This window comes from Olea europaea, chromosome 3, assembly GCF_002742605.1.
Source record: "Olea europaea var. sylvestris chromosome 3, O_europaea_v1, whole genome shotgun sequence".
Classification (NCBI taxonomy): Eukaryota; Viridiplantae; Streptophyta; class Magnoliopsida; order Lamiales; family Oleaceae; genus Olea; species Olea europaea.
Genome location: NC_036239.1, coordinates 2,584,713 through 2,610,136, shown reverse-complemented (window position 1 = coordinate 2,610,136; position 25,424 = coordinate 2,584,713). Strand labels below are relative to the sequence as shown.

The following is a 25,424-nucleotide window of genomic DNA, read 5'->3' as shown; positions in this document are numbered from 1 at the left end:
ATTTTGGCTACTAAATAAAAAATATTTTCTATTGCTCACTAAACTTTGAAGCGATCGAATTTTGGCCACTAAATTTTGATATAGTTAAAATTTGCTCACAATAATTTTGGATTTATTTAAGTCTGATTATCTTTCTTTTAAACAAAATTTTTCATTTTCATACTTATTTTTAACCATATAATTATATAATAAAATATTTTAAACGTAAACTCAATTTTTTTTCAACTTTTTAACTACGCATTCTCTTAAAAATCACTATTTAAAACTCCTTTTTTTTTAAATAATGGCCATTGAACAAGGGCTAAAATTTGTTGTTAAAATTCGAATTTAAAATTTAATTTCATTTTAACAATAAATATATTGTCTGTTTTATTGCAATTTTGCACAGCTTTGCAAAACATATTTTATTGCTCACAATAAATTTGGATTTAATTAAAATTCGTTGTTATGATTTGGATTTAATTTTATTTAACAATAAATCCATTGCATGTTTCATTGCAAAATTCAAATATTGTGATGATGATAACATAAAATTCCATAAAAATAAATTAAAATTAAATTTAACTATTGTATAATTGAGTAATAATTCCTGGCGATATAGATGATGCTTACAAAGCTATGCAAAGGAAGTGACTACTAATTGTAATGAAACACACAATATATTTATTGTTAAAATTAAATTAAATTCGACTTTTAACAATAAATATTAGGCCCCCTGTTTGATGGCCATTTTTTTAAAATGAGTTTTAAATAATGATTTTTTGGAGAATGTGTGGTCAAAAAGTTGATTTTTTTAATTTACGTGTAATATTTTATTGTATAAATGTGTGATTAAAAATGAGTATGAAAATTAAATAAATTTGTTTTAAAAGAAAATAAACAGATGCTTAATTAAATCTAAATTTATAGTGAGTAATAAAAGATTATTTTCTAAGTTTAATGGCCAAAGTTCGACTTTATGAAAGTTCAATGGCCAAAATTCAACCACCTCAAGTTTAGTGAGCAATAGAAGATGTTTTCTGAAGTTTAGTGGAAAAATTTGACTATCTCAAAATTTAACGGTGTGATGAGACGTCACATGTGCATCCCATTAGCCACGTCATATATTCCGTTAAAAGTTTGAGACAAAAGTCATATCAGTGAGTAATATATAATGTTTTTTAAAATTCAATAATCAAAATTCGAAATTTTAAATTTTAGTGAGCAATAAAAAATATAAATATAAGTTCAATTACCATTGAAACAATTAATTCCCAACATATCAATTCAAATAATTCTGTCACATTCTTTAACGAAAAAATGAATATTAGGTTGTTGAAGTCAAATTTTGGTGATCAACGCCAACGTTTTTGGTCAAAAACCACCTAAACAATGTACAGTGAAGTATGTCCTGTGCACAATTTCTTGGCCTTCATAATAAAAGGCCTGTGCTGAGAGAATCCTATCGTACATCATGATTGTATACAAATGAAGCAAAATAAATAAATGACACAAATGAAAACATTTCTCGTAGCTATGATCTCCGACACGAGTACATGTACGGGTATGTATCTAAGTGTCGAATTTTTTATTATTAAAAATATAAGATACGAGAATATAGTTAAAAAGAACACAAATTTCGATAACGGATACGTTAGTATGTCTTTCAAACTTCAATTTTCCTCCCCAAAAACAAAGATATAAAAGGTTAAATAATAATTAAGTAACAAATTGTTAAAAGATAAAACGTGTCACTTAAAATCAACTAGAAACTCATACTAAAATAATAAATTATTGTTTAAATATATATTTTCAAAAAATAATATTAAGTTATAGAGTTTTTTTAACATATTATAATTTTTTCTAATAATTTTTTTATTAAATAAAAAAAGGGTAAAAAGTCATAAATTAATAGCTTATATGCATAGAGTACAGCCCAATAATGTTGTTAACCTATAAACCCAATAAAAGTACAACTATAATTATTAAGGGAAAATTTCATAAATGAGAGATTAATTATGCTACGTTTCAAAAAAAAGAAAACAAATTTCAAATTTCAAAAATCAGATTTTTATTAAAAAATAATTTATAATTTAATTAATTAATTAATTATTTTAGTAATTAAATATATTTAGGTCACAGATTTATATAATTTGGTCACAAATTAACGATTTAATTTGTTACTTATTATTTTTTGGTCACAAATCAGAATTTTTATGTCACAAATTATTTTACGGTCACAATTCAAAAATTTTATAGGTTACAGTTTGTTCGTTGATCACAAATTAACGATTTAATTTGTTACTTATTATTTTTTGGTCACAAATCAGAATTTTTATGTCACAAATTATTTTACGGTCACAATTCAAAAATTTTATAGGTCTATTTTAGATTTTATAAATCTCAATATTAGAAGTAAAGGTGACCAATAGGTGAATTTGTTCCGCCCTAATCTCCATTTATTATTTGAATTCTCACTAATTTTCTGTTGTATTCACGAAATTTTTAGTAGTTAGATATTTAATCATTTATTTATTTATTTATTTTTATCAAATAGAAGTTAGGAATAATAAATTGAGTACTAAAATATAATTATTGTGAAAATGATAATTCGAACTCAAAAGGTAAACTTTACTATTTATTATAATCCGTCCACTTGCGGGATAAATCGACAACAAAGCCATTCTCCAACAAGCAAGAACTGAAATGAGCGGGTCTGGCTCCGACTCATAGAATTTCAGATTGGGCCTCACCAAGTCATTCACGTTAATCAATTCCTTCGGCCAGGCCCAAATATATCCGATCCAACGGCTAATAATCCCCATCACATATGAAATCAAAGCTTTTGGATCCGTCCACGTGTTCTCACCTAACCCTCACTCTGCCTTAACTACACAATAAACCCGGCCCCTTATCTTCTTCTCCTTGCAATCCCAAGTTGAAGGGTATGAGTTAGGGTTTCCATTTCCTACTCTTGCTCTTCTACGTTTCTGTATCTACATATACTTACACTGATAGATATATATATAATTAGTAAGATTTGATAGTTTGACCGATTAGAAAGACGGAAATGGCAGCCTCTACTGCTCAAATTCATGCTCTGGGTGCCACCGCTCACTTTGCTACCTCAAATGTAACTAGTAGAAATCCGAGCAAAACAGTATTCTTGGGAAGAAGGCTGAATAATACGGTATCATTTGGACTCAAAATGAAGAATAGGGTCGGAAGCAGTTTCCGTCGAAACCCTGGTGTGGGTCCGTTCCGTGTTGTTGCGGAAAAAGTTGTGGGAATTGACCTTGGAACTACGAATTCTGCAGTTGGGGCAATGGAGGGAGGGAAGCCGACCATTGTGACTAATGCTGAGGGGCAGAGGACCACGCCTTCTGTAGTTGCTTATAGTAAGAGTGGCGATAGGCTGGTAGGGCAAATTGCAAAGAGACAGGCTGTGGTGAACCCCGAGAACACCTTCTTCTCTGTCAAGAGGTTTATCGGTAGGAAAATGTCGGAGGTGGATGAGGAGTCCAAGCAGGTTTCATACACCGTGGTCAGGGATCAGAATGGGAACGTTAAGCTTGAGTGCCCTGCCATTGGAAAACAATTTGCTGCTGAGGAAATATCGGCTCAGGTATATATGTTTTAAATTGCAATTTACTTCATCGATTTAGCATTAACTATTCATTTCATATAATTAATGTTCAGGTATGGTTTTCTGGTCCCTCTAGTGGTTTGGGTTCTGTGTTTTATTTATTTATTAACTCGCAATTTACCATTTTCAGATTCAGAAAGTGGATTTTTAACGGATTCTTCATTTTTTATTGTTTCAGGGGTATGTACGTCTGCTTAGTTTTTGAGTTACAATTGGGTAGTAAGAGTTGGTGTTTTGTTATATGAGCTTTTTTATTCAGTTTATGCATGAAGTGCTGTTTAATCTGAAAAGTTGAAGGGTTTTGCATAAATGATGTGCATTTAAAACAGAAAATTGGAATTGGATAAACGTGAGAGTGCATTTTTTATGTCACTTTGTTTTGATTAGAGTTATTTAGGCGAGAGTAATGCTGTTTGACCAAGGAGGGGGAAGGGGATAAGGAAAGAGGAGGAACACAGTTAATATAATCTACATCATGAATCTGTACATAGTTATGTACAAATAGCATTACTATATAGCTGATGAGCCTTATTTTTTCCATTGAGGTGGATAGTCATGGAGTTGGTACAGATTTTAGTGCAATAAAATTTTTGTTTCTCACATTACATCTGCAACAATGAATTACATTTAATACAGTTTTACCTTAAAATTAACTCTGATTGTTGAGATGCACTGACAACTCATCGACACGTCTTAGAAACCCCAATGAGACATGTCCGGAATTATTTTTTGGTTTTGTACAACTGTATACCTATCTTCACGCTGGAATCAATAAAAACAAATTTACATTACAATATAAAAAATAAGAAATTAAAAGGGGCTGTACGGTGTTCGTATTTTTAAAAACTGCGTTGCTTCCTAGTAGATTGTGAGTGCCCCTGATCTTGACCTGCCAAAGTGGCTGTTGCGATTGTAATAGGTCCCAATTGAGAACTGGCTAGTTCTGTTTCTGAGACCTTTAACAGGAGTCTCTGTGGACCATGGTTGACATATCTGCTTACTGAACTATTTATTATGATATGCAAAATATGTAAGCACGGAAGTGTATGCTTGTACACTGGATATTAGTCTTAAAGCGAAGGAAATATATAATGGTTATATGATTTTGCCTTTTAAGAAGTCCTTCTCTAAGATCAATCATCACTGCACCTTCCAGGCTTGCTGCTCAACTCCGTAGTAGTTTGCGTCTAGTGGTGCATACAAAAACTGAGGCATATTGCATCTGATTTATATGTTTGTTCGCACTTAATTGATGAGGTGATTTATTGCATTTTTATTTTATTTTATAGAAAGGTCTTCTTCAAGGACGATCTTCATGTTCTTGATTGTTTTCCACATCATACGAAGTTCATCTAATGGTTCTTCTATCTTCCTCCTATAGGTTTTAAGAAAACTCGTGGATGATGCATCAAAATTCTTGAACGACAAGGTTACTAAAGCTGTTGTAACCGTTCCTGCTTACTTTAATGATTCCCAGAGGACTGCAACCAAGGATGCTGGCCGTATTGCTGGTTTGGAAGTTCTGCGGATTATAAATGAACCCACTGCTGCGTCGTTGGCTTATGGTTTCGAAAGAAAAAGCAATGAGACCATTCTGGTTTTTGACCTCGGAGGTGGAACATTTGATGTGTCAGGTATGAAGACTGCCTTTGCTGATTTACCCCTCTGGTGCTGACTTAATTTTCAGAATTGTGATCTCACTGTTACTATTCTTGTACTCCCTTAAATAGAATGAGTATGCTATAGTTCTGGAACCTCGGTACCAAGTGTTTCCTGAACCTTTGTACTAATTAACAGTTACTGCTTTTTTGGACCTTAGGCTATGTATTTTCTCACATGCTGATATGTACGACTTGATTGTTGATTTAATGTTTTTAAACATTTTGAGATTTAAAAGCATCACATTTTGGGCGTGCTGAAGTTATAATCCTTTATCTTTATTCCTGTTATTGCAGTTCTTGAGGTTGGTGATGGTGTGTTCGAGGTGCTGTCAACTTCTGGAGATACACATCTTGGTGGTGATGACTTCGATAAGGTCTGTATTCCTTTTGCAGATTTTTCTAAGTAACTTATTACTTGCTGGTGTTATAACTTACCTTTTTATTCATGTTTATTACGAGATTTTCCGATTGCTCTATTGCTTCACATGTATGTATTATCATCCAGAGAATTGTTGATTGGCTTGCTACAAATTTCAAGAAAGATGAAGGAATTGATCTTTTGAAGGACAAACAAGCTCTTCAGCGTCTGACTGAGACAGCAGAGAAAGCTAAAATGGAACTATCATCTTTAACGCAGACTAATATTAGGTATGTTTGTAGTTTTATAACTGCTTTTGGAATTTCGTGCTTGCATTTTATACTGATTAGTCTTCTTTCTATTGCCTAGCTTGCCTTTCATTACTGCCACAGCAGATGGCCCCAAACATATCGAAACCACTCTTACACGGGCTAAATTTGAGGAATTATGCTCTGATTTGCTTGACAGGTATTGGGAGTTGAAAGCAGCTTTTAAGACAGTTATCAACTTTTGAAGTTATTGCCTCCTTTTTAATGAAAGCTTATGTTAGAGACTCAAAGGTTTTATCTTTCTTTCGAAGGTTGAAAACACCTGTCCAAAATTCCTTGAGGGATGCAAAACTTTCTTTTAGTGATATAGATGAGGTCATCCTAGTTGGTGGTTCAACCCGTATTCCAGCTGTTCAGGAACTTGTTAAGAAGCTGACTGGAAAAGACCCCAATGTTACAGTCAATCCTGATGAAGTTGTGGCCCTTGGAGCTGCTGTCCAGGTTTATTCCCACTTCTAGCATTCTTGAACACCTATGGTTTCTATAGGTCACTTTGTTTTTAATACTTATCTATCTACCTTATTTGCTTAGGCTGGTGTTTTGGCTGGAGATGTCAGTAATATTGTCCTTCTAGATGTGACACCATTGTCTTTGGGGCTGGAAACTCTTGGAGGTGTGATGACAAAGATTATTCCAAGAAATACAACATTGCCCACTTCAAAATCAGAAGTGTTCTCTACGGCTGCTGATGGTCAGACAAGTGTGGAAATTAGTGTCCTGCAAGGCGAGAGAGAATTTGTTAGGGACAACAAATCTTTGGGCAGCTTCCGTCTCGATGGGATTCCACCTGCCCCACGTGGAGTTCCTCAAATTGAAGTAAAATTTGACATTGATGCTAATGGCATCCTGTCTGTCGCTGCAGTTGACAAAGGAACTGGAAAGAAGCAAGATATCACCATTACTGGTGCTAGCACATTGCCTAGTGACGAGGTACGAGTTTTTGATGATATTTTAACCAACAGAAACCTCTATGCAAGTGCATGCCTTTGGGTACTGAGCAGTGATGGGCTAATAATTTGAGATTTAAAATAGACCATTTTCCCACGAAATATATGGCTCGTTTGCAGCAGTTAGTGGATGACTATATTGAGGAAGCTGCCACCCACCATATGAGGGTGCATATACACTGCTTGTTAAATGGGGTTTTATTTTGTTACAAAAAGACCATTTGCCTTTTGATTTATGTTGAATTTGTAATTTGTAATTTTGCAGGTAGAGAAAATGGTCAAAGAAGCTGAAAAGTTTGCCAAGGAAGACAAGGAGAAGAGAGAAGCCATAGATACCAAGAATCAGGCCGATTCGGTTGTTTACCAGACAGAGAAACAGTTGAAGGAACTTGGGGATAAAGTTCCTGCCCCAGTCAAAGAGAAGGTCGAGGCAAAACTTGGAGAGCTTAAGGATGCCATCTCAGGAGGTTCAACCCAAGCCATGAAGGATGCTATGACAGCCCTGAATCAGGAAGTGATGCAGCTTGGCCAGTCCATATACAATCAACCCGGTGCAGCACCTGCTACCGGCCCAGCTCCTGGTGGTGGAACAGGCCCTTCGGAATCATCGGACAAGGGACCCGAAGGAGACGTCATTGATGCAGATTTCACAGACAGCAAGTGAGGTAGCACGGGAATCGATACAGAGCTTTATCATCATCCCGACTTTCAATTTTTTTCCCCTTCCATCATGTATAAGATATATTTTTGTCCGAGTTAATCATTGAAGGGTGGAGGAAATTTAGGTATGAGTATAGATTAAAAGTGCTTAAATAGGTTTCTAAGCCAAACTGGATACTATCAGCCCCCAGGTGCGTCTAATTGTATTTTTTAACAGTTCGGGATGCTGCATATGGCAATTTGCTATAAATTTTGCATTTCAATTTTTCCTTTAGGTTTGTACTGCACTCCTTGTTTGATTTCATAAGTGGATTTCTCGTGTCATAATTTGACAGATGTTCATCTTAAAGGGGGCTAAATGGAGATTATTTTACGAAATTTGATGTGGTTTTTTCCTACTGGGTGTTGATCTCCTTTCTAATCTTGAATATATTCTTAGTATTTCATCATCTTGAATTATTTTTGAATAGATTTGATTAGGTTCTTGAAATACAACGATATCGAGTGCCCGTGCCTGAGTAGTTGACATGTTTTGGCACTCGATATTGTTGTATAGTTGGAGCTCTATTTTAACCTTCAAGTCAATGGAAACAAGAAAGAGGGAAGATATAAAGCATGATTCAAAGCTGGAATGTAGGGAGCGGGCATAAGCTTAGAGCGACGAAAATGTTTTGTTGTGACGGATTTAGGTCTATAATTGGGTGGGTGGGGTCTAATTTAATTAGTAAAAAAATTTAAACATAAAATATAAAAAATAATTTTTCAAATTTCACCAGGACCAAGGAACCCTCTGATTTCACCTCTCCACCAGTAGTTAAGATATAGAATAAGTCAAAGCATTTGTACTTTGCCAAGTAGTAGTGTTTACTTTTTATGCTTGTGTGTAAATTATGATGTAAAAGTGTTTCAAATTTCAATTGAACTATTTTCTACATTAACTTAGACATTATTGTTGATAGATGGATGATGTGGCAATATTGAAATGTGTAAGATGTGAAAGATGATGTAAGATTGTGTCGAGTATAATTCGGTAATTCGAAGTGTAAACTATGATATAATGTAGCAAGATTGTTCTAGTTTAGTCTACAGTGCATAAGCTAGAGGAACAATCTCTCTCTCTCTCTCTATAATTCATTTTTTCTCTATGTTATCTAACTTAACTGCTTCTCAAATATCCTTTGCGATTTGTGAGAATGGCAGTAGGCTTATCATTTTATTGGACCAACAAATATATTAATTAATTGAGCAAAAAACAATGTTAAAACTTAAAAGAGAATAAGCTGAGAAAAATGCCCATCAAAATTTGTTTCTAAAACAAACTGAGATATACTAATACAGTAACTTGAATTATTCAGCAAAAACAAGTTCATTATTGTTAAAAAATAAAAAATAAAAATAAAAATCACATCTTTCTTTCTCTCTCTAGAGTCCAAAAATGCGCTTACAGGCCTTCAAGATCTTGCCACCCCTGTTTTTCTTTTTCTTGCTGTTACTGACAAATTGAAGGTCATCATCAAGTGGAGATGCTAGTGCAACATACTGGTCATGGATCCTGCAATATCTTTCAGAAACAGATGAAGATCTTCTTAATGAGAAAGCCCTTTTCACTGCAGATTGTAAACTTTCTGTTTTTGAGCCCAGTGGGAATGATGAAGAAATTGAACCATTTCTTTTCAATTTCAATGCACCAAACCTCTTTCCAGTGGCATTTTCATCCTCCAAATCTGAAGAGAAATCATGGGTTTTAATCCCTGATTCAAAACTTTGATTTGGGCTAGTGTTAAGATCGGGTTTGTGGATTTCTTCAAAGGGAGAAAGAAGAACTGATGAATCTATGGTGTTCAAGTATCTGGTCTTGGAATAACTATTCATTTTCTTTTGCCTTCGGACGAACTTTTTCTTGGCTCAGAAGACTAATATACCGATAATTTGTGGTGGCGCTGTATCCACTATATATCTATAGCAATTTCCAGTGAAGGAAGAAGAGCATGCATACATACAAATGTGTGGGGCCTAGTAGTAATAGAAGATGTTGACCGGAGAGTAAGAATGAAAATTTTCAAGATGCTTTAGGGTAAAATTTTTGCTGAATTATATAGGGTCTCAGATGGAGATTGGCCATACTTTTATCAGAGATGGAGAAACGTGCATTTGTGGAAACAAGTCTGTGATTTATGTAGATTTGAATAATCATAAAATTAGTGGTAATGGTCTGAAAATCTGCCAAATAGTAGGCAGAGTGCACAGTTACCAGAGCATACCTAATGTAGGAGTTAATTGTTTCAATGGTCATTGAACTTATATTTATATTTTCGATTGCTCACTAAAAAGTTTAAAATGTCGAGTTTTGATTACTAAAATTTGAAAAATATTGTACATTACTCATTGATATAACTTTCGTTTCAAAATTTTAACAGAATTGATGATGTGCTGACGGAATGCACATGTGGCTCCCGGTCACATCGTTAAACTTTGAAAGAGTCGAATTTTGGCTACTAAATAAAAAATATTTTCTATTGCTCACTAAACTTTGAAGCGATCGAATTTTGGCCACTAAATTTTGATATAGTTAAAATTTGCTCACAATAATTTTGGATTTATTTAAGTCTGATTATCTTTCTTTTAAACAAAATTTTTCATTTTCATACTTATTTTTAACCATATAATTATATAATAAAATATTTTAAACGTAAACTCAATTTTTTTTCAACTTTTTAACTACGCATTCTCTTAAAAATCACTATTTAAAACTCCTTTTTTTTTAAATAATGGCCATTGAACAAGGGCTAAAATTTGTTGTTAAAATTCGAATTTAAAATTTAATTTCATTTTAACAATAAATATATTGTCTGTTTTATTGCAATTTTGCACAGCTTTGCAAAACATATTTTATTGCTCACAATAAATTTGGATTTAATTAAAATTCGTTGTTATGATTTGGATTTAATTTTATTTAACAATAAATCCATTGCATGTTTCATTGCAAAATTCAAATATTGTGATGATGATAACATAAAATTCCATAAAAATAAATTAAAATTAAATTTAACTATTGTATAATTGAGTAATAATTCCTGGCGATATAGATGATGCTTACAAAGCTATGCAAAGGAAGTGACTACTAATTGTAATGAAACACACAATATATTTATTGTTAAAATTAAATTAAATTCGACTTTTAACAATAAATATTAGGCCCCCTGTTTGATGGCCATTTTTTTAAAATGAGTTTTAAATAATGATTTTTTGGAGAATGTGTGGTCAAAAAGTTGATTTTTTTAATTTACGTGTAATATTTTATTGTATAAATGTGTGATTAAAAATGAGTATGAAAATTAAATAAATTTGTTTTAAAAGAAAATAAACAGATGCTTAATTAAATCTAAATTTATAGTGAGTAATAAAAGATTATTTTCTAAGTTTAATGGCCAAAGTTCGACTTTATGAAAGTTCAATGGCCAAAATTCAACCACCTCAAGTTTAGTGAGCAATAGAAGATGTTTTCTGAAGTTTAGTGGAAAAATTTGACTATCTCAAAATTTAACGGTGTGATGAGACGTCACATGTGCATCCCATTAGCCACGTCATATATTCCGTTAAAAGTTTGAGACAAAAGTCATATCAGTGAGTAATATATAATGTTTTTTAAAATTCAATAATCAAAATTCGAAATTTTAAATTTTAGTGAGCAATAAAAAATATAAATATAAGTTCAATTACCATTGAAACAATTAATTCCCAACATATCAATTCAAATAATTCTGTCACATTCTTTAACGAAAAAATGAATATTAGGTTGTTGAAGTCAAATTTTGGTGATCAACGCCAACGTTTTTGGTCAAAAACCACCTAAACAATGTACAGTGAAGTATGTCCTGTGCACAATTTCTTGGCCTTCATAATAAAAGGCCTGTGCTGAGAGAATCCTATCGTACATCATGATTGTATACAAATGAAGCAAAATAAATAAATGACACAAATGAAAACATTTCTCGTAGCTATGATCTCCGACACGAGTACATGTACGGGTATGTATCTAAGTGTCGAATTTTTTATTATTAAAAATATAAGATACGAGAATATAGTTAAAAAGAACACAAATTTCGATAACGGATACGTTAGTATGTCTTTCAAACTTCAATTTTCCTCCCCAAAAACAAAGATATAAAAGGTTAAATAATAATTAAGTAACAAATTGTTAAAAGATAAAACGTGTCACTTAAAATCAACTAGAAACTCATACTAAAATAATAAATTATTGTTTAAATATATATTTTCAAAAAATAATATTAAGTTATAGAGTTTTTTTAACATATTATAATTTTTTCTAATAATTTTTTTATTAAATAAAAAAAGGGTAAAAAGTCATAAATTAATAGCTTATATGCATAGAGTACAGCCCAATAATGTTGTTAACCTATAAACCCAATAAAAGTACAACTATAATTATTAAGGGAAAATTTCATAAATGAGAGATTAATTATGCTACGTTTCAAAAAAAAGAAAACAAATTTCAAATTTCAAAAATCAGATTTTTATTAAAAAATAATTTATAATTTAATTAATTAATTAATTATTTTAGTAATTAAATATATTTAGGTCACAGATTTATATAATTTGGTCACAAATTAACGATTTAATTTGTTGCTTATTATTTTTTGATTACAAATCATAATTTTTATGTCACAAATTATTTTACGGTCACAATTCAAAAATTTTATAGGTTACAGTTTGTTCGTTGATCACAAATTAACGATTTAATTTGTTACTTATTATTTTTTGGTCACAAATCAGAATTTTTATGTCACAAATTATTTTACGGTCACAATTCAAAAATTTTATAGGTCACAATTTGTTCGTTGATCACAAATCGAAAAATTTCTACCAAAAACTTCATAAGTCACAATTCGTTGATCGGTCACGACATCAAAATTGTTATTGGTCACATCTAATTTATCGCCCACAAATAAAAAAGTTCTTAGGTCACAATTCACTGACTAGTCACAAAATCAAAATTTTAATTGGTCACAATTCATTTGTGAGTCACAAATTATATCAAAATAATTGGTCACAATTAATTTTATGGTCACAAATTAATAAATTATAAGTCACAAACCAATTTATTGGTCACAAATACCCCCTCCCATCCCGTCGACCCACAATCACCACCTGCCACGACCACTTTCATCTCATCGGTATGCAAAACCACCATCACAACAACCACCCACACCACGTCAATGCAAAATCACCGTCACAGTAACCACACCACCACGCACCAAACTCCGAAACCAATAACCTCCACTGTCGCTAGAAAACGACCTCGATCGCAGCCACCAAACACACCAACAGTAGCACCGCACGCCACCAAAAGTCACCACCACCGCACCCTTACACCACCGCGCACCACCACTGCTCCACAGCCCACGGCACAACACTAGCACAACCACATCACACGCATTTCACCGCCGCGGCGGATCTGTGAAGAGTCGCCGAGGTAAGTGGGTGGATCTGCTTCACAAATTGCCACAAAGATCACACCACCGTTTATTGGTCACTGCATATGCGCCTATCGTCGCGTGCCTTTCTCCGTTTATGCACCTCCCGCGGCGCTCGTTGGTACACCAGATCGCCACCACCTTGTCGCCTCAAATGCCGCCCGCAATAGCCGCACGCCATTCATCACCACAGATGCCGTGCCCCGCGGCGACGAGAGAGAATCGAGGGTGGGCTCGACGGCGGGAGGCGAGGACGGGACCGCCGGAGGTGATGGTCGGGTTTAGAGAGAGGAGGAGCAAGACGGCTGGAGAAATTGATATTTAGAGAGAGCAGGAGCAAGACAGGTTTTGAGAGATGGGATTGATATTTATATAATTAGGGTTTGAAATTGTTTAATTAATTTTTAAATATATAAATTAATTAAAAAAAATTCTGATTTGTGAAATACTAAACATTGCATCTTATTTATGAAATGATGATTTTTAATCTATTAGAATCTGTAATTTTCACAATTATTAATCTAGAAATGCATCCCAGAAGAACAGCTAAACTTTGGAAAGGAACTGTGCTTCTTCGTCCACTTCGTCTTTGTTGGCTTTCTTCTCCCTATCGATGGCAATGCTAGGTTTACAAAGCAAAAATGAGAAAGAGAAAAAGAGAAAAAAAAAAGAAAAAAGAGAAAGGAAAAACCTAATGCCGCCGCCTCTCTCCATCTTGCATTGTCCACCCTATATCTCGTAACCGTACTAGTGTCATGTTGTGTTGACAAGTGTATTCCAACCAGAATAGAGAGTCCGAGCATCATAGGCTTGTTGTGCTAAAGACAATTATTTTCATAATGGAAAAAGGCCAATTTATCTTGTGAGACTGAAAAATAAAGCAGCAATTAACATTTGTGGGCCAATTTATCTTGTGAGACTGAAAAATAAAACAGCAATTAACATTTGTACAAACTGCAAATTATGGTGGCAAGAAATTGTGAGGTTCATAGGTAACTTAATAATAACATACTAGCAAAGCCATTTCCTGATGCAACGGCACGAGTTGAAGTTCTAAGCTCCATGACAAGAACGAAGCAGTTCTTGTCATGTTTGATTGGAAGTTCTCGAGTTGAGTACTTGAGGATTTTTTAGTAGTTTTAAGATTTAGCAGAAATCATTTCCCATTAGTCTAAATTTAGGATTTCCATTTTCATATTTGCACTACATTATGGCAAAGTTCATTTGCTGCAAGTTTCCTTCACAATTGTCAGCAAAGAACTAGTGACTGCCTGCAGTAGTCATTTTTGACATATTGGCCTAAACTGATGCTTGAATACAAGAGTGGTTAGAAACATTGCTGTCGAGTTTGCTGCTTGCATAATTATCAATGTTTACTAGATGCCAGATGGTATCTACCAGCAGAATAACGTGCAGCCATATTTGTATATCAATCATGCTCAGAGCCGGTCCTGTGTTTGAGGGGCCCTGAGGCGAATGATGAAAATTAGGCCCCCCATCGACAAAATTCAAAGGTGTATTATGTGACTTACTGCTAACTTAAAAAACTAACATTAAAACAACAACGAAATATATCATAGAAACGATTATATTATAAACCATCAAACCAAAAATTTCAAACAATTAGTTAAATACTATTCGTCTTGCTGTTTTAGAGGCAAAAACATCAATCAAATCTGAATAACTTAGTTGCTTAACCATTTCTTTTTCTATTGATAACATAGCCAACCCGTTTAATCTTTCTTGTGACATAGTTGATCGGAGATAAGTCTTGATCAACTTCAATTTTGAGAAACTTCTTTCCGCAGATGCAACTGTAACCGGTACGGTTAACAAAATTTTGTAAGCAATATAAGCATTTGGAAAACAAACATCCAATGTCTTCAAATAGTGCAGCACCTCAATTGCTCTTGTTGCTTCATTTGGTAAATAAATCTTCAAGACTTGTAATTCCGAACATAAATCATCTCCACTGATATCCGAAAGCCCATCATGTTCAAGATATTTCTCAAGATTCATACAAGAGTTCAACAAACTTGATAAAGTTGCACTCCTTAACCTCTTCAAATTAAACAAAAATCCAAATATATCATCATATAGTTTGAATTGTTCAAATCGAGTCCTCAGAGAAGATAGAGCTTGATCAATTATAAAAACAAAGTACTCAACTCTAAATGATTCTTCTGCTGATTGCTTTACCTCATTACTACAGTTTTCATCAAATTGCATTTTTCTGTAAATACAGCTTCAATTCCCATTTCATTTGCCTTTTTTGTCGCTTCATCCTTGGCAATGGCAAATCCAATTTCTCTATAATCTTTAAGAAACGAAACAAGTCCTTGCAATAGGTCGATAGCATGATCAATGTCCATGGATTCAGTTTGAAGAAATTTACTCACAATATTGACTACATGCAACAACCTATACCAGATTATCATGCCAAGCAAGAACTCAAAATCCTGAAGTTCATGTGTTGCCAACGACTCGGCTTCACTCTTTATTTTAGGATCTTCGTTAGTTTCTGCCAAATCAAGTAATGCTTCTCTTATCTGTGCAGTTTGCTCCATTATAGGCTTCACACTCTCAACATGACTTTCCCAACGTGTTTGTGACAACGGCTTTACTGTCAACCCTTTTACATTATCTTTAAAAAATTGCCATTGCATGGTAGAAGATGAAAACAAAGTGTAGAAGCGATGTATCACTCCAAAGAATTGTTTGCCCATTTCGTAGCAATCGCTTATATTGTGAAGAATCAAAATGCCTATTTGTACAATCTTTCGGAAACGAGATATCATCAACTCTTTTTGGACCCCTTTCAACCAAATAATCCCTTGTTCTCTGATCAATAATTTTCCAATTCCCGGGATCATCCAAATTTAGAGAAGAGCAACCCTCTTCTTCCTTGTCATCTACTTCATTAATACATGCATGTTACGTGTATTGAATCTCTTTTGCATTAGCCCGCCGAAAGTGCTCTTTCATTATTGGATCAAATTCACTAACCATTTCCACCATTTGTAAAAACAGACCATTGTTCTCAACATTTAACCTCTCATCATCTCCTCGAAATGGCAAGGTGTTTTTGGCGAGTCTTTTTACAATAGCGATTATCCTTGTTAGTACATGCTTCCAATGTTCTCTTTCCGCATCGATCAATAATTCAACGCTTTTATCAATTGTAGTTTTTGTTCGAAGCCTATTTTCCAATTCAATCCAACTAGTCATGCAACATAAATGCTCTTCATTTCCTTCATGACTTTTAATAGACCGATGCAAATTATGCCAATCTTTGAATCCATCGTTACCAAGTTGGCCAACTCTGGTAGCGTTTTTGGCTGTTTTAAACAACTTACAACAAAAGCAAAAGATCATGTCCATAGATATTGAATAGACTAGCCATCTTCTATTAATTGTTTGCCCTTTTCATAGCAATCGTTTATATTGTGAAGAATCAAAATGCCTATTTGTACAATCTTTCGGAAACGAGATATCATCAACTCTTTTTGGACCCCTTTCAACCAAGTAATCCCTTGTTCTCTGATCAATAATTTTCCAATTCTCGGGATCATCCAAATTTAGAGAAGAGCAACCCTCTTCTTCCTTGTCATCTACTTCATTAATACATGCATGTTTCATCACCTCTTCTTCCTTATCATCTACTACAACATAGGCAGGTTGACTCACTTCTTCATCCTTATTATCTACTTCATTAACACATGTAGGTTAAATCTCTACTTCATCCTCATTCAACGTATTCATATTGTTGCTTTTAAAGTACTTGCCAATATCCCCTGCTTGACTTTGAATTAATGAAATCTCAGTTCGTTTCCTTTTTCTCTTTTGAGCACCAGACTCATATTTAGGAGACATGGTGTATGAGTCTATATCTGATGCTCAATGATTAACCTAAAAAACAAATACAAAATATCTCAAATCATCACACGGTCAGAGTTTTCAATATAGTTATTATGTGCGCCTGTGCAATTGTTGATCCAATAATAGCAATCATATAAGCCGGCAAGGCTACAATTATATAAGCCGGCAAGGCTTCAAACATTTACAATCTCTTCAATAAAAAGTTAGGGCAAGCCATTACTTACCTGAGAAGTGAAATTTGGATGAAAATTGTGGAATTACACCCTGATCCCGTCACAACTCACAAGCCTGAAATAAAAAATTATATAAAATTATGATACTTTAACTTATCCAGTGTAAGAAGGTATCCAAATTATGATACATTATTCTAACCACATTGAGATACAATAAAGGCATATTATTACCAGAATCAGAGTTGTATATATATCTGGATTGAAAGGGAACTTCACCACACCAACTACTTCAAACCATCATATTTGCTGCAAATAGGCTATAACAGGAAATCTGTAATGAAAGCAACACAAAAGAGAGAATGTCATATTCTAAAACCTTCAATCTCGTTGGAAGCTAAGGTCGTCGTTGGGATAAGTGAAAAGGAATTTGACTTATTTACCTCAATTGACTTACATAAATATAAAAGACGATGAGGCACGTCGTTCAAGATAAACCTTTGTCTATATCATTTTTGATGACTTCTCTTATTTTTTTGATAGTAATACTAAAAACCTTTGTCTATATCATTTAGCGACCTTTTATTTCTTTCTCTGCCATATCCGTATTGGCAGTTAAAAGTATTGGAACTTTATCAGCCATTTAGTTATCTTTCTAAAGGCTGAAATCCTATTGATGTTTTTATGTAATTATCCAAATAAAAATAACACAAAAAGGATAAAAAAAATCTAAATGCCCAGATTATAACAACCGTGCAGCACATAAGTCAACTTAATAAAACTTATCTCATACCATTAAAGCTACGAACTGCAGCAGCAACTATATCTCTGGTCCGAGAGTTATATACATCCGCTGTTCTACATTCCTCCTCAAAAATCCGATCCTAATTAACAAGCAAAAAACAAGTGTAGAAATTAGAAACAACGAATCTAAATTGTAAATTATATAATTCTAATCCTTAAAATTTTCTTGTGATTTCCAATACGTTTCATCGTCTCTTTAATCTTTGTAAGTAATCGAAACATTTTGTAATTTTTGTTCCAATATGATATTATGATCGACCAAAAGAATAACAAAAACAAAATGAGTACCTCTTTGGTTTGATGGATTCACAGTGCTTCAGTCAGTTCAGTGCTTCACGCGGCGTAACTCAAGAACAGATTTCGATTCGAGTTTCGAGACTAGTATTAAACCTAAAATAGTTGATATAATTTATCAGTGCGCTAGTATTAAACCTAAAATAGTTCGATTTGAGATTTCGAGTGTTCGAGTTCGACCAAGCAAGAATATACCTCTGCCGGCTGTGGGCTGCCCTCTAGCTCTGGAATTGGATCTGCTGTGCAGTGTGGTTGTCCGTGACTCCGTGCCCGTGGTCGTCTTGTCTGTGGTGGGAGAGTCTGCAGACTGCAGACGGAGTGAGATTGTGAGAGTCGGAGACGGGGAACGCACGACGAGGGCTTCGACTCTGATTTTGGATTTGGGTTCCCGTTTTTTGTGGGTTACACTTATTGCGCTAGGAGAGTTTAATTTAAAAAAAAAAAAAAAAAAAAAAAACGGCCCAAAATTATGGGCCCCCTATGGTCCTGGGCCCTGAGGCAAGGGCCTCATTCGCCTCGGCCCAGGACCGGTCCTGATCATGCTACATGTATAGAGATTTTTGCCGGACAAAACACAACTTCAAACCAGGAAATTCAGTGTTGCCACCTCATCATCTATAAAATCCATGTCCATTTCATTTGTACAACGATCTTAATTCTTTGTATATACCATGCTCATCATAGGATACTATTTAGGACGCTGAATTGAACAGGATACAAAAGTTTTTGACTGTAAACAGGTTCCTAAATGTGTTGATCTTAATAGTTTCGAAGAAGAACAGAGAGGAAGTCAATGAATCTGGTAAGTTTTCTGGCTTTAAAAAAAATGAATGCAAAGGCATCTAATATTATACAATTCCACCATTCAAGAACAATCCAAACAAAATTTTGAAGTGATTGGCTCTTCCCCTGTCTTCACTAGTTTATCTGCACAAATACACGCAAAAAGGATGCATGACATACCATGGTTTCATGTCTTAGTTTACTCAAATGAAAGGAAGAAAGATGGTGAAATAGATTATAATCTGAAGATGGATCATTAACATGATCCATAAAATTTTCAAGGGGAGGTAAAAATGGAGCAATGATTCAAGAATCAAAACAAAAATAGAACGAAGAGCTCAAACATAATGTTTAATTACCAGTATTTGGATCAAGAGACGAAATAGCAGCCCCCACAAACTTATTACACCAGTCAAGAATCGCGTAATCATGTCTAATAGACAATGAACCTCAATATCCCAGAATTGTCTATAGAACTAGAAAAATAAATTCCGAAAGGAAAAGAAAGAACGGTGCTTTTGGTAGAACTACACCAACTGGTCATTGAGAATACAATTTCCCTCGAGCCTTGAGGCGTCCAAAGAACTTGGCCTTTTCCTTTTTCCTCTGTTGTCTGGAAACGACCATGGCCAAATTTGGAGGACGTGTCAATGAATTTGAGTTTGATCTCCTCCAATGCAACCCTAGAGGTCTGGTTCGACAATGACTGCACGACACGTTTCTTAGGTCCCACACAGCATCCCTTTATCATCAGATAGTCATCTTTCACAACACCATAGTGGGAGAACCTCCCATTGGCGTAATACCCTTCTCCGTCCTGGATGGCATAAATGTTAATAGACTTTCAGAAATGAAGAATAATATGACAAAAATTATTTCATAATCCCCCAACCAGTATATAAAATTTCAAAATCTGAATGCGAAGGCAAATATGATAGTTGATGTAAAAGAGCGACAACTAAAAGATCAAATAACCTGTCAAACTCTGTCATGGCAGAATGCGACTCAAAATAAACATTTGTACTGAAATGACGGAGAAAAGATACCTCCTCGTCCACCTGTTGACCCTAGGTTTTCTTACTATTCCGATGGGCGTTTATGACCTGAAAAATGAAAGGTGGGGCTTTGTCCCTCGTTTTACCTCCGGTGTGAGAATTAGTGTATGCGTTAGGAGAAATTTAGACGGAATTTAGATGGCAAAAAAAAAAAAAAAATGTCAATCCCCTTACCTGTATCCCCTTCGAGGGTATTTATAGGCGCTGGAAGTTGGGTGAGTGCCAAGCGATCATGATGCCACGTGTCCCACGTTGGTTTTCCCACTACCCCATATTTTGGGTGGGGAATCTCTAATTTCTCGTCTAGAGGTTGTGCCCGTAATAACCGCCATGGAGTTTTGTCAATTTACCTGAGATTTTTTGATAAAGTGTTTGGGTGGCCACATAGATAACTCCTGGGGGGTTGATGGTCTCGCATAGAGGTAGAGTGCCCTCGGGAGGTCGATGGCCTCACGTAGAGATAGAGCACTCCCGATGGTCAATGGCCTCGCGTAGAGGTAAAGCGTCCCCGAGGGATTGATGGCCTTGCATCGGCGTGTAGTGACTCGCCTCATTCGTCGTTGGGGGTGGTTCTCTAGGCTAGCTTATATCATTAGTTCCCCTGCCCTTGTCGATGTTATTCGGCAAGGGGTAGTAATTTCTCTTTTCTGGCTTCTTCTTTATTATTATTATTATTTATGTATCAATCGCTTAAGTAAGTCGAGCAATACAATTTAAAGTTGGCCACCTATTTAACTGTACACTTGACATCCACCCAATGACCCCTAACTTGGAGGGAATATTCCCCCCAAAAGAATTCGAATTTTCTTGCTCATAAAAAGGGGGTGGTCCCTCACGTGTGAATTATTTTCACCTCCTCCCAACATCTTAGTCTTCCCTCTCTTCCAGGTAACTTTCTCCTCTTTTCTTCTTCCTTTTTGGTAAAAGCATGTATAAGACTATCATTTCTTCCTCTTCTGATGAAAGTAGTGATGGGGGGCCGGTCGATGCCGGAACAAGTCCGGCCGGCTGATATTCAACTTATACAAGATTAGTATGAATAGGCATGAAGTTGTTTAGGGTGACTAAAGTTCATACATAATGCATCAAGAAAACACAGGAACGCCAATGAATTTATCATAATAAACTGACAAGCATTTTCACCATTAATTTACAAGTGTAAAACCTCAATAGTTAAGGTTTAAAATTAACAAGCATTGAGCAATGTGGAGCCTATTATAACAGTAAATGTTGTGCATGTACACAAGGTGGTAAATTGAAAATGAAGTAACCATTTCAACTCAGAAAATAAAACATATATTGGCTAAAGTAACAGAAATCCAATTAAAAATTGAAGACACTAAATGGACAACTAATAGCATTTTGGTAAATATATGAATAGAAAGGGATAAAATTCCATAGATAGTGGAAAACAATGGGTTAAATATAATTCTTAATATTACTTTTCAGATTTTACAAAAGAAAAAGTAGATTTTGTCGCTGAAAAGATGTCTGCATATTATATCAACGATAAGTCTTAGTTCACATAAATTATGTACATAGGGGTATCCACACCCCTCACATGGGGTGGGGACCACCTTCGCGCCGGTTCCACCCTATATGAAGATTGTGGACACCCTTATGTATCCAAATTATGTATACCAAGCATAGCCCTTGTATCAATACCTAAAAGGAATATTTTGCATGTATGAAGCAAATAGTATAGACCACGGAATATGTTAGATTGTCACTGGCCTAGCATATGAAAGAAAAACTCCCTTCCAAAGGCCTATGGCAATGATATAACATGCCAATTCTCAAGCTCATCTGTAATTCTTCCCAAACACCCCATAATTGAGGCGTTGGTAAAAGAGCTTCTCTGAGACTCCATCCTTGATAACTCAATCTTTTTATTTTCAGAAGTACACTTCAATCACAGAAAGGGAATGCAGCAATCGTAACGTACCCACCAGGCCAAAGACAAGAAAAACAAATATATCAATTATATCTAACAAAATCACCCAAAGAGCCATTAATAGATTATACTCCAATATTAGATATAAACGTATAGAAGTCTCATAAAAGATTAAGATCTAGAAATCTAGAATAAGTTTTTTTAAATTTTCCCTATTGAACAGATGAAATTCGGAACTGTAGATAAAAAGATCTTCACTCTTACCACTTAGATCATGAATATACACATGCGCAACGTATAAACCGATATACAAAAAGATAGATTCGGATTGATATATATGGATCGGACATGTAAACAAAATGCAACAAAACGGATTATAGTAAATGTAAAATATAAAACTATTTTAATTCATGAAGAATTTGCTTCCTTTACCTAGGATGGCAACAAGTCGAGCCGGCGAAATTCAAAGCTTGGGTTCGGCTCGAGCTTTTTGAAGACGGGCTTTCCTTTAAAAGGCAAGAACCAGCTGTCTTACGATTTTTTTTTTTTTTGAGCCGGCCCAAGCCTAGGCTCGGTTTGACCGACCCTCAAGCCGGGCCGACTCGAGCTTTTTGTGGGCCGGGCCACGGGCGGCCTGAATCCTCGAGCCTTTTTGTCCTCCCTACTTTTTTAGTGTGGGAAAAAAAAATTGAGAAATTTGTGGATATTGCCTAAGCGACGCGGATTAATAATTTGTGTACCTAAAGGTTTGAGGTGTGTGAAATAGGAAATTTAAGGTGCATTTGGTTTGTGTTTTTGTTTTCTATTTTCAATTTTGAATTCATTTTCTATTTTATATTTTGAGGGATTATTTTAAGGTTACATAATAGTGTTTGGTTTCTGTTTCGCGCGTGTTAGTCGCTAACAATTAAAAGGGATCAGACGATTGTGTAAGGGACAAACCTCTTAAGATAAATCCCAAAAAGGGGTGTTCTTTATTGGCGATGACTTTACAATTGGAAATTAAAAACAGAATGCCTCCAAGGGGCGCAAGTACACGAGTTACTGAAAGAAGTGTTTAAATCTAAGTTAAGGAATTTAAAATTACATGTTCTCTGTTTGAGAATTTTTGATTCGGTCCTTTTCCTCTATATCTTTTCTTCCTTTTATACTCCCTGGATGATTTCTTTGTGATCAACCGCCTAAAAACTGCTTGATCGTTCTACAACTGCCCACTTTCCTCGTAATGGCCAACTTGTCATGGAACTGCCTTTTTTAATTGCTGCCATTACTCTTCGTCGTTCAATCGTTTTCGATTGAATTCCTTGAATCGTGGAACGTGATAGGGCTGCTTTAATAACTGCACTTCTTGATAACACTTTATGTTTGCTAAGACCTTGGGCGTCTCGAAGGTTTGGGCGAGAATAGAGTAACAGCTCTGGGTGACTGCATGGCACTCCATTCGCCCAGATTCTGGGCGACTTGCAAACTTGGGCGATGGTGTTACCGCGTTCTTGGGCCTCCCTATTTGGGCCTTCATCTTGAATTGTTTGATTGGGCTTCGTTCTTTGGGCTATCTGATTTGATTGAGTTTCGTTCTTTAGGCTATCTGATTTGGGGATCCTTCAATTAGGCTTCATTCTTTGGGCCGTTCGATTTGGGCTGAATTTTTATGTGTCAACAATTACCCCCCAATATGGCAGAATTAATACCAATTATTAAATTTTGCCATATTCACTTTGTGTTTCCAGCAACATTCGGAATTCTCAAGAATTTCAATCATTGTTTTCTTCCATAGCTTGAAAACGTGCAACGTTTTGCAAACCCGTATAACCCCCAAACACTCTATTTCACTGCACCATTAAATCACGCCTCACTTTTTCACGTTTCTCTCCCACGATTTACTGTTCATCTTTTTGCTTTCTTGCTACGTAACTCTGAAAAAACTCCGTTTCATCCCTAATGGCTACTTCACAATCTCAATCTGGCGACTCCTTTAGTTTTGATGACTTTCAGAAACTTCTGAGTTTTCCATACATAAATCCGAACTTTCTCACGCCTGCCAATGTCGAACTCAATGAGTTCTACCTGTGTCCTTTCTTCAACAATGCAGAGACAGTCGAACAGGCGGCGGTGGGCCAGCTATTTCCTTGTACTCAAGGCCCTCCATTTCTAAACTCTTTGTCGCTGGGGCTACTTCACGAAAGAGGTATTCGCACTTGGCCCAAATCTGACGTAATTTTTCGTAGGTGGCATGCTCGCCTTGTGGACCGTGGTCCTACTAAGGCACTTTTTAATAATGCTAGGATTTCTGATTTGTTAGAAATCTCTATTCAACCCCCTACTTTTGATTTAGCACTTTTTTCGATCGCTCTAAGTTTTTGGTTTTCTGAATATAATACCTTTGTTTTCCCTCTTGGCCCCATGTCTATTACTTTAAGGGATGTTGGGGCCCTAGTGAATCTACCACCTTTGGGCGATACCATTTTTCCTGGTATCTTGATTTCTGGTGGCGCCCCAAAGTTTGGTAAAAACTACACCGAGTCTTATTTAAGCCTGCAAGCCCTTCATAACCATTCGAGCGCTGAGCCTTCCCATATTGAGCGAGTGGTCTTTCTTCTGGTTTGGCTTTGTAAATATGTTTTGTGTGTGCCAAGTATAAAGCCCTCCTTGAGTTATTTACCTATAGCGCACGAATTGGCACGTGGCAGGCCTTTGAATTTATGTTCTTTCTTTTTGGCTGCCCTTTATAGAGGCATGGCTTCTCTTCAAACTCAATTGAAGAATGGTGTATCTCCAACTGGTAGTGGACCTCTTTGGTTCACTCAACTGTGGTTGAGATCCTATTTTCCATTGCTTGGTGCTCTATCAATTTCTCGTTCTTTTGCTAGCTGCTATGGGCTAGCCATTGAGCCCTTGACTCCTGTAAATATGTCTAGAAGGGACATTTTTTCCTTCTTTTATTCTTTGGATTCAATCCCTTCCTTCTTCCATTTTCCTCCTTTTTTGACTCCAAACTATGTGCATCCTCCCTCTACTATAGACAGCGCGAGCACCTTTCTGCTCATTTGGATCCAGTTTTTAACCGGGAGGGAGTTATTTCATGATATTTTAATTGGGACCAATGCCAAGGCAGGGGTAGAAATATATGCTCCCTAATTTTTTGCTCGCCAACTTGGTTTCGGCCAAACTTGGCCTGTTCCTCCTTGCTATTCAAGGAACTTGATTGACCGCTTCCATATTATTAATAAGGCGGAGGCAGAGGCTATAAATGCTCGCAATCTTCTTTTAACAAGCTATTTTTCATTAGCTCCCTTCAATTCTAGCCACGCCATCCATCCCCTTTTTGAATAGCTCTGGCCGTCAGTGAAGCGCAGATTGTTTGCGATTGATGCCAATCGTGCCTTTCATTCACTGGATCAGCCGAGCATTTCTTCCCCTTCTCCTGTTTTAGTCACTCCTTTGTCTATCCAGAGTCCTTCTCCTCCTCG

The 25,424-nt window shown here is 35.5% G+C and overlaps 1 protein-coding gene across 1 annotated transcript; it reads left to right on the top strand.

The window, feature by feature from the left end:
* The first annotated feature begins 2,899 nt into the window (after window positions 1-2,899).
* On the top strand, window positions 2,900-7,929 carry LOC111381884 (stromal 70 kDa heat shock-related protein, chloroplastic-like). The gene is made up of 8 exons (XM_023005733.1): window positions 2,900-3,604; window positions 5,007-5,259; window positions 5,581-5,660; window positions 5,792-5,934; window positions 6,014-6,112; window positions 6,225-6,414; window positions 6,505-6,903; window positions 7,186-7,929. Exons 1-8 carry the CDS (start codon window positions 3,050-3,052, stop codon window positions 7,582-7,584), a joined length of 2,118 nt encoding a protein of 705 aa, XP_022861501.1. The 5' UTR covers window positions 2,900-3,049; the 3' UTR covers window positions 7,585-7,929.
* Window positions 7,930-25,424: the final 17,495 nt, after the last annotated feature.

Coding starts and splice junctions, on each gene's coding strand:
- LOC111381884 (XM_023005733.1), top strand. CDS start 3,050: ATGGCAGCCTCTACTGCTCAAATTCATGCTCTGGGTGCCACCGCTCAC. Junction 5,661..5,791: donor GTGGTGATGACTTCGATAAG/GTCTGTATTCCT, acceptor ATTATCATCCAG/AGAATTGTTGATTGGCTTGC. Junction 6,904..7,185: donor GCACATTGCCTAGTGACGAG/GTACGAGTTTTT, acceptor GTAATTTTGCAG/GTAGAGAAAATGGTCAAAGA.